General features: G+C 43.1%; 2 protein-coding genes across 4 annotated transcripts in view; both read right to left on the reverse strand.

Moving 5' to 3' along the window:
- prkd3 (protein kinase D3) overlaps positions 1-6,130 on the reverse strand; it is a 38,748-nt gene extending 32,618 nt beyond the window's left edge. Inside the window, exons 1-3 of one of the 3 annotated variants that reach the window (XM_080011866.1) lie at positions 6,026-6,130; positions 4,196-4,329; positions 3,614-4,078 (exon numbers count right to left, since the gene is read on the reverse strand). In XM_080011866.1, the coding sequence (XP_079867992.1) occupies positions 3,614-3,907 (294 nt within the window). In that variant the 5' untranslated portion in view covers positions 3,908-4,078; positions 4,196-4,329; positions 6,026-6,130. Of the gene's footprint in view, positions 1-3,613; positions 4,330-4,581; positions 4,657-6,025 lie in introns of those variants that run through there. The other 2 variants (XM_080011864.1, XM_080011865.1) reach the window with 2 other exon arrangements.
- Positions 6,131-7,157: 1,027 nt separating this feature from the next.
- On the reverse strand, positions 7,158-15,078 carry mocs3 (molybdenum cofactor synthesis 3). Its single transcript, XM_080012648.1, has 13 exons — positions 14,958-15,078; positions 14,109-14,238; positions 13,900-13,992; positions 13,538-13,658; positions 11,797-11,871; positions 11,550-11,667; positions 11,181-11,289; positions 10,495-10,557; positions 9,621-9,784; positions 9,016-9,063; positions 8,401-8,497; positions 8,152-8,259; positions 7,158-7,421 (listed from the first exon to the last, which is right to left on the reverse strand). The coding sequence occupies exons 1-13, from the start codon at positions 15,048-15,050 to the stop codon at positions 7,264-7,266; spliced, it is 1,377 nt and encodes a 458-aa protein (XP_079868774.1). The 5' UTR covers positions 15,051-15,078; the 3' UTR covers positions 7,158-7,263.
- Between the last annotated feature and the right edge of the window lie 613 nt (positions 15,079-15,691).

Below are 15,691 nucleotides of genomic sequence, written 5' to 3' on the forward strand. Positions count from 1 at the left end.
CAAGATATGAAATGTCAATCTCAAAGCCATGAAAGCTTCCATACAGTTTATAAGACCACATTTAAGTATCTGTACATGTTGCAGCCGTCCAGCCATAGCTGAAGTAATCTGCTACGGCCCGATGGCATTCTTCCAAAGTTATAATTGATGTAGCACTAACAAGCCTCTCTACAGAACTTAACTCAAAATAATAACCGTACAAAATGTTTGAGCTGATGAAGCTGATAATGATATGTGACCTGAGGCAGCGAGGCCAAGTAAAACATTAAAAGAAGATTGATACAGAGCAGACACAGTACATCTTTAATCTGAGATATCGTAACCTAAAACCTAGGCTATAGTACTTTCAGTCTAACTTATTCTCCATGTCACATAAATGAGGAAAAGAATGTCCAGCGCTCTAAGATTACAGGCTTGACAGCACGTCGGTGGGTTGTTCCAAGGACACAACTACCAGCTAAGCAACTGTCATAAAAAAAGTTAATGGGTAGGTACATTTCTTGGAAAAAACCAAGCCTTTTATTGCACTGGGAATTCAAAATTGCATTGTTAATAATGTGTATTTATTATACTTCTACAACATCTGACAGAGCAAAATAAAAAATGAAACTGTTTGTACGAGAGACAGAAGAGCGTGCTTGGTTGTTGCACATGAGCGGTGAGTCACTAAGTGAAACAGTCCATCCCCGAGCGGAGAAAACGCCGGCCCGCCGCATCCAGACCTCCATCTCCATGCAGATTATTAGCAAACACAATGCGTTCTCCTGTCTTTCTTCTCTCCGGAGAGAGAGAGAGAGAGAGAGAGAGAGAGAGAGAGAGAGAGAGAGAGAGAGACGGGAGAGATCTGCCGACCAGTGAGCGATGCTTGGACGAGTGTCAAAGAGAGCCGAGCGAGGCGGAGAGATCTTCAGCTGGAGAAGTTGGCCCCGGCGTGCGCGCTGTCGTCATGCATATTTAGAAATAAGAAGTGAGGCAGGGATGGACGGGGCCGTGCAGAAGGCCCACGCTCATATTTTCCATTGATATCGAAGCCATATGGGCAGATTTCACAACATAACTCATGCAGTTCACCACATCACTTGACAGTCGTATAAATGAAAAAGTAGGAAAAAAAAAAGTACTATAAAAGGTAATGTACATTGTACGTAGGCATATTATGTGTGTGTGTCATGATGCATGTTGTAATGATTATGACGTATGTAAAGATCTCAAAGAGGATTTTCCATGAATGCACGTGGAATTGTATCACGAAAAGCTGAAATGCATTACATTGTACAGTCAAGGAAACAACCAAGAATGTATGTCACGACAAGTGGTAAAGGGCCAATTACAAGAAACCACATCAACAGTTCGGCTGTCGTGACCTTATCTCCGGGGCAGATGACCGGCGCGCGCTGATTTTCTCGTCAGGATTTTCTTCAAAGAATCAAACATCCACCCTTTTCCTGTAACAAATTCTCGCCGCCGAAAGACAAGACTCTCGCGACGCATTCTTGCCGCCGTGCCAAGACAATACAGAAGAGCCCTCCGTGTAAATACGAGCGGTGATGAGATTTTCTGCTCCGCAGAGCCGCTCAGAACTAGCTGGTGAAAATCAGCAGACCTTGTAAAAAAAAAAAAACAACAACATTACACTGCTCCTCTGGAATGTCAACGAGGCCGACGTGGAACCAAAGGACACGAGGGCATTTGGGGAATTCTCGTCCCACCGGCTGTCCTTCAACAGGAGACGGCCGTTCGGTGAAAAACATTACCGAGCGCCGATCCTGGCGGATGATGAGAGTGCCTTGTTTAATCACTCTCCTGTTCAATTACTGAAAATGACGTACACAAATAGAGCCATCGTCGTTATTAACACAAGGTGATAGAATAGCGCGAGAGCACCATCTCATTAAAGCAGAAACGTCGCAAAACATTAATCCAACACGAGCATGGCCCGTTTACCCATAAGCCGTGCGAGAGAGATGCTCAAAATGCAAAATGCTTTCAGAGGTTAAGAGTATTTTGATTTTGTTTTTTTGTGTTTCAATCTAAATACATAGAACGCAAACCCAATTCATGATCAATATATGAATGTATGCTACATGCGTGGGCCACGCAGCATGAAATACTAAAGCCTATATGATAAACTACATGATAATACGTCTCAGAATTATTTGGTATACGTAGAAGTGAGATTAACATTTTTATATTTCAATCCGAGCAAAAGTGATTACCATGAAATACTTGATGTACACGTTGAAGTTTGTTTGCATTTAAACGCTGACACATGGCGCACGCCTGGTGGCACCAATTATAATCCTCCTCGGCAAACCTCTGAAATCCCCCCCTTGCCTAATACACGTCGACGCATTTTGTGAAAGACGCACAAACCCAATAGTTCTTCTGAATTCAAGACGAGCATTGTAAAAAAGGAGCGTTTTTTACAGCTAGCTCCAACGGTTTTCTCTTGGCAGAGGTAACTGATTGATGCAGCCTGTGCTCGAGTTCAAAGCCTTTCCATAAACTGGGGCCATAATCCAGGATCATTACAACAGACTACCATTGTCATGGAAAACAAGCTCGGTTTAAGATTACATCAGGAATGACTACAGGCAGGGTAAAACCGCTGAGTCGTTCTGGCGATGCCTGTGTATGCGTGCAAGAGTGTATGTGTGCGCTCCCATTATGTGTCCGGCGAAAAGTACACCACAATGTAAACAACTGGTCTCGGAGGCCGCGCATTGCAACTGGAGCAGCCTCGCCGCTGCTGTGCAGGCTTCTGCGGTGGCTCGACTGCGTTTGGTGGGGCATAAGACCCAGATGTCTTGCCTTGCCAAGCTAAAGCCCAAACAGAGGGACATGACACAAAAATTGCAAAACACATGTGAGCGCATCGGTTGGAGAGATCTGCTGCCTCCATCACAGCAGCGCTAAGCCTCAAAAACAGAGTAATTACAGTGGAAATACACTTGTTTTTGAGAACTGCTTAACCTTTCTTACTTGTGGCCAAACCCCAGGCAGAGGGCCTCACGGCATTCACACAGAAGAAGAAGATTCTTTGTTCATCACACAGCGCGCACACCACAACACATGAACCTATGCGGTGATAGCAACCAACACACACATGCTACAAATGGTGGCCGGTGAGACTTGTTCTCTGCTTTTAAGCCATCCCGTCTTGTCCTTCCTCCGGGGGGCAGCCAGGAGCAGTGAGCAGCGTACAGCGATGCGCCCGGGGACCAAACGTCCATCATGGGTCAGACGACCATATTTTTCCATGTTATTGGTGGGGGTCCTTACCGATGTTATACGGAGGGAACCCCATGTGAGCACAGGGACAACATGCAAACTCCACACACAAAGGCGCCTAATGGGGAGATAACCCACCTGGGCACAGTGCCAACAGCGCCCCAGGCAGTAATCGAACCCAGGACCTTCTTGCTTTGAGGCAGCAGCGCAAGCACCGTGCCACCGTGTCCAAAAAGAAAAATGTTCTCATCCACATTTGCTCTATTACCCACCGGTTGAAACTTGTCAAATGACACATCCAATACACATTAAATGAATGGGAACTGGAACAAAGCTTTCACTGAACAATGCAAACTGTGAGCAGGTTCTGAGGGTTAGATACCTTCTGGTCGACGATGGAGCACACCAGGTCCTTGACGGCGGACAGGGACAGATCGCTGGCCTCCAGGTTCACCGTCTCGCGGGTGAGTCCGATCTGCAGCAGGAAGGACACGCCATGGAAGGAGCTGCGGGAGTTGGTGGGGCTGGGGGCGCTGTGGCTGCCGTTGGAGAAGCGCGCGTACAGGGGTCCCGGCGGGCTCGGCGATGGTGACGGGGTGGTCGGCGAGGAAGGGTGGTGCGGGTGGAGAGAGTGGAGAAAGGCTCGAGGTAAGGACGTGGGAGAGGAGGCAGACATTGGGTTTTCCAAATGGCAGGGATGAGCGTGACGTAGAAAAAGTGGATCTTTTTTTTCAATGTGCAGCTCGGCGAGGCCCGGTAGGAAAAAGCACCCGTGGACCTGGATCTGCAGACTCTTGGAAGAGGAGCCCTCCGGTCCTCCTTCCCGGAAACATGAAGCACGAGGGAGCTGCACAAAGTAGCATCAGTCGGAGCTAGTCAACACTGAGTGGGGAAGGGATGATTTTTTTTCTTTCATAATATGTGGACATTATGGAATTTTCTCTCTAAAGCTGGAGGGCCCCACCTTACTGCACTGTGGCAGATAGAATATCCCTGATCAAGGCCCAGAATTCTCCAGTAAACAACGCTCCAAACTTCATATCCGACAGCGGCGTTGCTTCTCGCTGAAGTCAGTGAACCACTCCGACCACAGGAACCCTGTCACCAAACACACAGGGAAGTTATTTTAACAGATTCAATTATATACTGTACAGTAAATGAAAATTACAAGTGGCCTATGACACATACTAGAATTTGTACACTATAGCTTAGCATTTTCAAATGTCAATATTTTAAAGGTACAGTGTGGAGAATTTACGGAACAGACTTCGCCGAATGGGAATATAATATTCGTAAGTATGTTTTAATTAGTGTACAATGCCATGAAAATAAAAATCGTGTTTTCGTTACCTTAGAACGAGCCGTTTTTATCTACATAGGGAGTGGGTACGTTTCACGGAGGCCACCATGTTGCACAGCCATGTTTCACAGCCATGTTTCTTCTACAGTAGCCCAGAACGAACAAACCAAACACTGGCTCTAGAGAGGGACCTTCCCGTTGTTTGCGAGTTTCGTAGCCGCCGTCACGGTTGCACCGACGCGGGGAGAGATTTTTAGCTGGTTGCGTTCTGCAACCTCACCGCGAGATGCCACTACATTCTACACGCTGCACCTTTAAATATAAGCAATATCATCTGTTTCTCCATGTAGTAAAAAGAAGGTAAATAAACAGTGTTTACCGAAATACAAACGGATAAAAGTGCAGAAAACTACAACTTGCTCACAGGTATGGAGAGAACATCGCTGGGGGAATGTGACCAGGTTCTGGTTATTACTCATATATTTTGCCAGTGTCAAAAGATTGCAAGAAAGCAAATTCTGGGGGGAATGAACAAACTTTAATGAACAGTGTACTTGGATACCAGATCCCTGGGTGGCAGGTGAAGAATACGACTTATTTAAAACATTATCAGAGGCAAGAAGAGGGTATAAAGCTGACCCCCCCCCCCCCCCCCCAATTTGAGGAAACATGGGAAAAGTGAATAAAATGTTTACACATCAGTAACAGGACGTGTGACAATATGAACGTTATATAACGATGGCTGAAGGTAGAGCTGTCACACTCATTAGGGCTAGATCGCGATCTTTTGTTGAGTCAAGACTCCACAATCATGTGTTTCCGTCCATATTTAAGGGTAATAATGGTGCAATAAACCGAATGTGAATTATGTGCATTTAGCTGGCTGTCGAATGTTTATGTTCAAATTTTCTCTGTCGAAAAGATAGCTCTTCTGCATTAGGTAGACATATATTAGTACACTATTACACTATCACGCTGCATGTATATATTATGAAACTATTACACAGTGGCATAGGATGAAAAACAGACAATTCGCAAATTGTTAACCGAAATTATTCGTATGACATTTAAATTGTCATGTGCATTGTTTGATGTCACACTTAACTAGTTGAAGTATTATTGAGAAACCGACGCATCGACACAGACAACTGCACCTCGTCGTCGTCGTTGTTGTTGTTGTTGTTGTTGCTGTTGTTGTCGTTGTTGTCGTCGTTGTTTACCTGCTTGTTGCGCGTGTTTGAAAAGCGCAGTCCAAGTCAAGAAGCGAGAATAAACGATAAAAAACGAATACCGCGAACGCCAGCCACATCTGGGAGCGGGGCTCCCGAAACATCTGGACCCCTCCCACCGCTCTCCGGCGCTGGCGGAACCCGAGCCCGTCCCGGTCCCAGCAGAACACGTTACACAAGCTGGCGGACGAACCGTGCGACTCCCCTCCCTAACCCCCCCAAAAACAAAACAAAAAAAAAAAAGAAGTCCAGGGCTCCACGTTACCTTCACACGCCGCCGGAGTCGCGTTCCTTTCCATCGCGAGTGCGCCGCAGAAACTTTGCGGCTCCATCAAACTGAGAAAACCCGGAGCCTCCGGTGGAAGTCAGCGCCGGCTGTGACTCTCCCTCGGTCGCTTTAAAAGGCGAACGCCGCAACGAAGGGGAGCGCTGCGCCGGGCGCCGGGGGCCCGCGGGGGGCCGCGGGGGGGGGAGGGGAAGGGGGGGCTCCTCCACGGAATCGCCCGCTCATGGAACTTTGCGTGATCTCTGATCCGCGGCGGCCGGATGGCACGTTCACGCGCGTCTTATTATCCCTCCACACGCGTCCACGCCCCCGCGGGCGACGTCACGGCGGGCCGGGCGCGCGGCACGCCCCCTGGGACTTGTAGTTTTTTTTGGGTTTTTTTTAAGCGGCATTCTGGGGACTACAGCGTCCGCGCCGCCGGCCGGGACCCCCAGTGCGCGTGCGCGCTGCTTTTCCCGTTATTTGAACTTGCGCAAACTTGACAGAGCGCTTTGCGTCGAAAAGTGTGATTTATTGGCCCTACATGACCAGTAAAATGGACTTGATTTGGGTAATATTTCGATTTTTTATTTTTTAGTTAATATTTACGTTTATTGAATATTGACAATTTATACTTTTTTTTGTTCATTTTTAGGTTTATATTTGATAAAGTAATTCCCCCCTGGGATTATTAAAGTATTTCTGATTCTGATTCTGATTATGGTACATTGGCATTTTTTTATTTAATCTTATTACTTTATTATTATTATTCTTGGCTATTGTTTTGCCGTAACACCGAAATTTCTTTATTTATCTGTCTATTCATGTATTTCGAGTTGAGTCTATATGTCAAGCACCAACAGAAAGACAGTAAAATCCTATTCACAATCAATCATATTCTCTTTATATGATTTTTTTTTTCTTCTCTTTTTGCAGTCAAACTATAGAAATACAATTTTTATTTCAGCTTAGTATAGTGAAAACAACTTCATGTGGCTGAATTTTGATTTAGATTTTTTTTTCCATGAGACAAAACTATATAATGATGAAATAAAACAAAATGAAGGAAACCATTCAGCAACTTCCTACAAAAAAAAGAAAGACCTGCAAGGATCAATCAAAGACACAGCGGTGCGGAACTTTAATTTATTATCAAAGTAAAATTATTTCTAAAAACATGGTGCTAGTAAAAAAAAAAAAAAAAAAAAAAAGAAAACCCACAGCGTTGTCTGAATGGGTTAGTACTGGGGGAAGGTAGCGTCGACCTTCTGGGCCCACGCCGAGAGTCCCCCACAAATGTCTTTGACGGTGATGTCCTCCACCTCCGAGCCGCTCATCTTGTCCAGGAGCAGCACGGCCTTCTGGGAGTCATTCCCCAGCTTACAGATCACATAGACTGCAGGAGAATGGAGAGAAATGTGCAGTGTGACTCGCATGGGGTGTGTAGCACTAAAGACAAAATTTTGGGGGGGTTTTTTGTTTCCTTTTTTTTTTTTTTTTTTTTTTTTTTAAATCAATGCATTTTTAGCAATTTTACAGCTTTACAGCTGAAATTCCTTATTCCATCCGACTTATCGATCTGTGTCCCGTGTTTCTAAAATAAGGATATAATCGAAACCCTGCCACGCAGCAGTATGATAAACATTAGAAATCTACAGGTATATAAAGCTCCTTTGATGTGGATAATTTTAACACATTGAATAAACAGAGCGCAGCAAAAATAACATCTTGAATATTCTTCTTTTTTTTCTTCTTCTTCTTTTTTCAAGCAGGCCAGCTGCTCAGGTCAAACAACAGTTGTTTTGGAAAAGAATTACCTAGCAACCCTATTACATCCTGTCACCGCTGGCCTAAAAAAAAAAAAAACGGACCTAGTTGCAGACAGTGAAAAGGGACAAGTCGTTCTGCTATGGGCTCATCTGTTCAGGTTTTTTTAATTTATTTTTTTTACATAAAAAAAAGGATATACAACATAAAAAAATGTGACATCCATCACATGTAAAAAAAAAAATATTATACACAAAATAGAAATAATCACAGGGAAATTCAGGATAAGGTTCCACCCAGACGTGAATGTACACAAAAAAAAAATACAGGAGGTGTTTTGAGGTGTTCTGGCCAGCTACCTGGAAGGCGGCCATCTCCCTTCATCTGCCGTCTCGATTGGCCGATCCTCTCCTGCAGTAACTGGACCTGCTCGGCCTTCCGCTCCTCCAGACTGCAGAGTGGAATGTCTCGCGAGAATATAAGGACGGTAATTTGACAGCACTGGAGGAAAGCTTAATAGCGACATTGACGGGAAATGATACGATGATGGGAAAGCAATAATGTGAGATTGACTTCACCAAAAAAAAAAAAAAAAGTCAGAAGGATACTGAGAGAGGATGGTAGGTGGCATATATCCACCTCCACCAGAGGGCGCACATCCAGCAGCAGATGGGGAATTGCACTGTCAACTATGGATTTATAATCCTGGAATTACAATAAAATAAACATTTAAAAACACATTAAAAGCTTGTATTATGAATACAAGCTTTGTATTTTAGAAAGTTGTATGCCCCTGTTGTTTACCCAATACACGTGTTAGGAAAACAAATCCCACTCCATCAACAAATGTTTAAATAAGCATAATTCCACTTTGTTTGTTTATTTACGTGCTCATTTATTTTCACTGCTTTTCATTAAAATTACAGGGTTTATGTCTAAATGGATCTCTCACACAATTTCTGTCAGGCTCCAATCAATTATGATACCCATCGCCACCTAATGACCGAGCTCGTTAGAAAGCTCTATTTTTTGCAGAAACACAAATAAATCCACAGGTAACGCGCCAAATAGGACACTTTGTTCGTTTCCATTAGAAAAAACTACAGCCGCATTTTAAGTCATTTCCCATTTAGGGCTGGGTCAGTGCTTAGATGGTAATCAGGGTTTTTGAATGTGCACAAAAACGGGAAAGAAAAGAGCGAGCAATTACACAAGAATTTTACCTGCACTGAGATCCTCTGGTCTGCGGAGAGGAGGGCGAGTCTGCGGCACTGCAGGGCATAGAAACACAGTGTGAATAAAGCCCTTTTACTACATTTAGGGGGGCAATTTAATGTACTTTTTCAATCATCCGGTTAAAATCAGCAAAATTATACTTTGCACGTCTTATTAAGAAAGTAAATATTTTTCACTGGACTGGACAGCCTCCCTGCTTTCAGAATTGGCCCAAAGGAAATAAATTATTTTAATAATATGTAGAAAATATTCTTCCGTGGTTCCAAGTCAGCCAATACATTTATAAAAATACAAAAAAATAGAGTCCATTCGCAGGCTAACCTAAAATATCTTTAGGCTTAATATATATATATTTTTTATTTCAAAATTGTATACATCATTTGTATAACTTCTGTGTGTGTGTGTGTGTGTGTGTGTTTCATTCAGCATAACATCTCAAAATAAATGACTTAATACTAAAAATTAAATAAATAGTGAGAGCATTCTGATAAAACTTGCGGCCCCAGGGGTCAATGTCCATACGCCTTAAATTTACCATATAAAAAAAAATAATAATAAATTAAAAAAAAAAAGAAAAGGAAACATGACCCACCTTATCCGTGGCTGCCGCCCCACACAGAGCCTCGTAGTCAACCAGCCCAGTGACCGTGGGCGTCTCACCACACACCGCGCAGCCCCTCTGTTTGGGTCTCAGCCGGATGGAGCGGAATCTGCCGTCCTGAGCGTCCAGCATCAGCAGCTGCTGCCCGCACGAGGCTGCCGCCGACACCCCGTCAAGGAAAAGATCATTGTCACGAGACTAGTGCCATTACCAAGTGTCAAAAATAGAGATGGAGTTCAGAGCACGCACCCAAAAATGATGTTTCAAGCTTTTTGTTGCTCAAATATTGCAATTATTTTCTTGCTCATTGTTTTTTTCTTTGGGTTTATTTCTGTTGTTTATTGTTCATTTTTACCTTTATTTTTTAGAAATGATTATTTAACATTAGGTCTATTGTATATTGCCTTATTATATTGTTTACTTTTAGGTTTATATTTTAGTTTTATTGTTAAGTTGTTTTTTTTTATGTTGAGATTTATGTTTCTGGGTTAGGTTTATTTTATTATTTATTGTTAATTATTTAGTTTGTCTGCATTTTTTTAACTTTTATTCTTATTACTATATCATTATTGCACATTTTTTTATGTGAACTGCTGTGACACTGCATTTCCCTCCATGGATGAGTAATGTATCTATCTATCCATCCATCAATCCATCCATCTCTAGTTATATCACAAATGCATGGTTGTGGAGCAACGCACCTTACTTTCAAATTTCAATGGAATCTACTTCAGCATGATTTACTCAAACCTACCTTTACTTATTCAGCGTGATTGCCAAAAAAAGAAATTCTGCTGCAATGCAATACAGTGGTGAGGGATGGTAATAGGGAAGCTTGGAATGGAAAGAAAGGGAAAAAGGATACAGCCTTGTCCAGAAGCAATCTTGAGCACCTCCAATGCTTGGAGACAACCCATGATTCCTGGAACTAAGGGGAAAGGAGGACAATTTTATTAACAAGTCATGAGTATAAACAGGAGGATTAAAGAAGAAGTACTGTGCGTTACTGCGAGGAGGGCGCTATAGCACCCTATAACAGGAAACTGTCAGAGAGCCTCCGAAATATATGATATCCCCCATATTTGTTCATTTGGATTTTTTATTTATTCCATCCCTTGTATTTATAAAGTCTCACTCAGCATGGCAGCTGAATTTGGTTGGTTACAGAACATTATATATATATTTTTTAGAAACATAATGTCCGCTCTCCCCTCCGAGAGCGATTTATTCCTTCCTCGAGAATTTTTTGACGCCAATTATCTATTTCTTTTCCTCCAAAGATGACAGATTGCTCAACAGTGGACCTGTTTCTTTGTGGTTGTTTGTCTACTGCAGTAGTCATTCAAGGAACCACATCAGATGTGCCCTCTACTGACCCCTGGTGAAGCCCTGGTTTAATTCACTCCACAGGAACACAGCAGCGAGCGCATGTTAACTATGTACAACCAGACCTTGCGTTTGCAGTGCCCAGGGTAGGCTTTGGCCCTCAGTGTCGCCGTAGAACATTAAATAGCCTCTGGTTAAGGTAAACGAAGAGTAGAATCGACTCACCCACTCCCAAAACTCCTCCATCAGAGCAGTTGGTCACCGTCTCTGGAGGGGGGGGCACCGGATACAGACATCGGTAGCAGGGGCCTCCAGCATAGTTATACACCGTGAGCTACAAAAAAAACATGGGTATGCTTGAAAAATAGCCTGACATGGGATATCATTTCTTCTGTACATTATTTTTTGGGGCTAATTTTGTATATTTGGCTATTTATTTTCCTTTTTTTTTTCCTTCAGTCTATTAAGCTTTTTTGATGCCAATTGTCTGTACCGCAATGCACCAATCCTTATCACGACAAATCCCTTTGTGTAAAAATGTACTTGCCGAAAAAACTGACTCGGCTTCCGATTCTGATTCTTTTTGTGATTCACCTGTCCCTCCATTCTGAGTGCGCTGGCCGACACAAGGGGCTTCCCGCTCAGCACGCAGGCGTCATTCACCAGGTAGCGAGTGGGGACGTTGTCCGAACAGTCGGCCACAATGTCGTATATGTGATGGACGAGGTCAAGGAATCAGCCCGGGGCGGACACGTTCCGAATTTAAGATGATACACTTCATAGCACAGAGGAAAGACAGAGGCCCAGTAGTGTCAGTGGGGTCGGTGAGGTCAGTGGATACTGTTGGATGAGCTGCAGGGCATTCTCTGGGGACAACTGGAGATGGTAGGGAATGCACTCGACTGTGGAGTTTAGCCTGAGGACACAAAAAGACACACAGGCCTCGTACACATGTATATGGGTATTTTTTAAAAAACGTCCACAAGAGAACGAAAAAAAAAAAACAGTCGAAATTCTCACATAAGCATGCCAAGCCAGTGGGGGCGATAAAACGTTATGTCAGACACCACAGAAGAACACTGGGAGCATGCACATTGATGGGCTTCTTCTCGGGCCGCGAATACAACAACAACACAGCATGGCGTACTCTGAACCGCAGAGGGAGAGGTGGATTGATGAACTATTTGGGGTTGTGTATCTATACGCGTCCGCAGGGTGGGGTAATGATGACGTAATGCTAGGTTGACTTGTAAACATGTAATTAAACTACGGTGACCAGACATCTTGGTTTGTCCGGGATTGTCCCGGTTTCAAGCTCCCTGTTACGCATGGTGTTTGTTTTTGTTTCATTCAATTAAAATGGATTCATCTACTATAAAAAACACACACGGTTATTATTGGTTTTGTTGGAGAAACGGGGAGCAGGGACACACAGTGGATGGCACAGCAGTCAGCGGAGCGGAGATCGCAGGGCTATCAACCTTTTTTTATTGTTAAAAAATACGGGATATTTGCGGGAAAATAAAAAACCGAGAGGACAGCAGGTATGAATAGTAAAATACAGGCAAATCCCGGGGGAAACGGGAGGGTGGACAGCATTGACATTGTGCACGTGCATGAATGTGCAGTACACTTGGGTCCCGGTTTGGGGGTTTGAAAATGTGGTCATCCTACATTAAACCTAACAGTAATAGCCAAACGTAAACAACTGCCACTGTTTGTAGGTTTCTGGCGCATGCTCAACTTGTGAAACAACAATTGTGTATGTGTAAATCCAGGTCATGATGTCATTGTCGGAAAGTTTTGAAAAATCTCCACCCTGGAAGGAGTTTTTCCAAACGCTTCGTTTTCAGTGATCTGAAACAACATTTTGGTGTGGACGGAAGGCCAAAATGCAGAAAAAATACGTATTTTAAAATACCCATATACGTGTGGAAGAGGCCACAGTCGGAGCGGATGTGATTGTTTTCCCCCCATCGAATGTCCCATGTCCATGACTCATGATGGAAGTTGAGTTCTTTCGTTCTACCCACATCCACGCTATGGTTCTACATACTGCACGGTCCCAGTAGAGCAGAAAATAATAATAAAATCAGATTAAATCAGTGTATTGGTAAAAGTTTGCATGACTGCATCCAGAAACTATTACCATAATAGCGATTCAGTGAAAGGGCGCCCCCTAGTGGCGGTGACTGTCTGTGCATGCTAACCACAATGAGCCACTGTGTGCAAGAAAATCACCCAAAACAGAAGCCTCTAAAATAACATGTTTACACAATATTTGCAGACCGAGGTCAAATACACAACCAGATATAACCTGTGGTGAGACCGGAGAGCGCCAGTTCACATTGCACAGTAAACAAGGGGGTCACAGAAAAAAAAAAGTTTTTTTTATTTATTTTAAAACCTACAAAACGTTAAGTGGTCAAATTGCAATTTATATATATACATTTTTAAGTTACATGTCCTATTTTGGGGTAGTTTTCAGTCGTAATAGGTTCACCAGAAGCATACCCCATTGCCTACGCACTCCCTGTAATGTCCCTCTAATGCAGAGTAAAATGTCAGCGATGTGTCCGTACCTGTGGACGCTGCCGGCGGCAGAGAGGGCCTTGGCCTGGCCCTGACTCTCCTCTCCATGGAGCACTTGTCTGTGGAGGTTGCTGAGCTCCACCTCGTCATAATCCAGTAGCCCCAGGCGTCCTGGAGACACATAGGAGGAAAAGTAAAGTAATTAAATGCTTCGTTTTAAACAGTTGTACAACAGGATTTGCAGCAGAACTTAGAAGTGGAGCCTTGGTGCTGTAAAACAAGGAAAAATCTCATTTACATTATTATTGGTTGTTTAATGATAACATTCATATTAAAAGGGCTTTTCAATCATCTGGCTCGGATTACACTCCTTTTTTTGTTTCATATTCATTTTTTAGATTAAGCTACTCACCAATTCCCGCTGCTGCTAAATACTGAGCCAGTGGGCAGCCTAGTCCTCCACAACCCACCACCAGCACCGAGGTCTTTGAAAGGTTCAGCTGGCCTGAAGACAATCAAGATTAACTTTTTAAATGTAGCACCGTGAGTCACAGAGTCGCAAAGCGGTAAAATAAAGTAGTTTCATTGGTGTAAGGATGGACTCCATGTTGTTATCCTCACCGCGGACCCCCAGCTGTGGCAGGAGAAGCTGTCTGCTGTAGCGCATGATGTCCTCGTTTGACAGAGGTTTGGGCGTCAGGCGGGCCAGGCCTGTGACTTCATCACGCAGCTGGAGTGGGGGTCTACTGCTCTGAAATGATGGGACATGGGAGTTATTAAAGACAAAAAACACAAGATTACAGTCCAGTATGAAATGGTATTAGGCGCTGTTTTAGAAGCTACACAGTACAGAATGTATTTTATAAATTAAAATTCCCTAATTTGGATAGACTGTGAATTTTAGTTTTATTTTTTATTGTTGTCTTTAGGTTAATTGTGTATCGTAAAATGTGTCTATTGTTGTATTGTTTTTTAGGTGTATTGTATATTTCCAAATGTTTTGATTGTTATGTTTTAACTCGTATTACTTTATTCTTATTGCCTACTGTTTTGATTTCCCTCCTAGGATGAATGAAGTATCTATATATCTATCTATTGAGATTCAAATATAAAGTGCCGTTATAAGCAACTATTTCAGCTGGGTTGGCCATTGCGAGGTATAGTTTTGGATATGCATAAGCACACTTTATTAATGAACCTTCCATATTTTATCCGTTATTTTCATTTTATTGAAATTCGACACTGTATACTTCTCAAGTTGTCTAATGTATTTTGGGGTATTACATATTTTTTTACTTATTGTTTAGTTGTATATGTTTTGTGAACTTAGTGTATATTAAAGTATTAGCTCATCTTATCAGCTGTTCATAGCCAGTAAGCTAGCTATTCATATAAACTATGGTTTAACGAGTAATGCTTCAGTTGGCTTTTCTATAGTTTAACAGCACTAAACGACAAAAGCGCCCTCACCTTCTGTAATTCGGCCAGCTTGTCCTTCAGAGCCGCTATCTCCTCGTCCTTCTCGTCGAGTCGCGCCTTCAAGCGCAACACCTCGTCCGCCATCGGTGCTCGCGATCGACGTTCGCGAGCGATACAGACACGGAGGCCGACGAAGGAGCCGTGGAATAAAAACGGCGCGGACGCGTTTCCAGGAGCAGCTGCCGTGTTGACATGTGCCGCACTTCCGGGTTGGCCACGTGACTCGACCACGGCCACGTGGTCGTTCAAGTCGTCTCCATTCAGATACATTGACCATAACCATCCGCTGTACTTGTAAAATGTAAAAAAAAAAAAATGTCAATGTTTATATATATTTTTTTAATTTATCTTAAAAAAAAAAAACAACAACAACAATATTTTTAGTGTGTGCCTACTGCCTGGTGTGGAAAGCCGTTCTATCCGGGGTTGCCAGGTCTGCGTGACAAAGGAACGAAGAACTCCGCTACGCGCGTAATACCGTTCCATGCGTCACCCCCAGCAGCGTTTTCGTTATTTTTAGTTTTGTTTATAAATATTATTCATGTAGTTTGCATGCAAAATAGGTCTACCCAACCCGCAGCAACGCTTTAAAAGTAGCCCAATTCCGCGGCAAAAAAAAACAAAAACGCACCCTGGCAACACTGATTCTATCCTACCAGAATGATGAACAAAATGCCTTTTTCAGCAAAGTAAAATGATTTATTTTGTACATATTTCATGGTTGT

This window comes from Zeus faber (genome assembly GCF_960531495.2).
Source record: "Zeus faber genome assembly, chromosome: 13".
In the NCBI taxonomy this organism is placed as follows: Eukaryota; Metazoa; Chordata; class Actinopteri; order Zeiformes; family Zeidae; genus Zeus; species Zeus faber.

What these genes read in the sequence shown, in the direction of transcription:
- mocs3 (XM_080012648.1), bottom strand. Translation starts at nt 15,050, where the DNA reads ATGGCGGACGAGGTGTTGCGCTTGAAGGCGCGACTCGACGAGAAGGAC. An exon ending in AGCTGGCCGAATTACAGAAG is followed by an intron (nt 14,239 to 14,957) that starts GTGAGGGCGCTT and finishes CCATCATTTCAG; the next exon opens with AGCAGTAGACCCCCACTCCA. An exon ending in GCCCTGCAGCTCATCCAACA is followed by an intron (nt 11,668 to 11,796) that starts GTATCCACTGAC and finishes CGTCCATCACAT; the next exon opens with ATACGACATTGTGGCCGACT.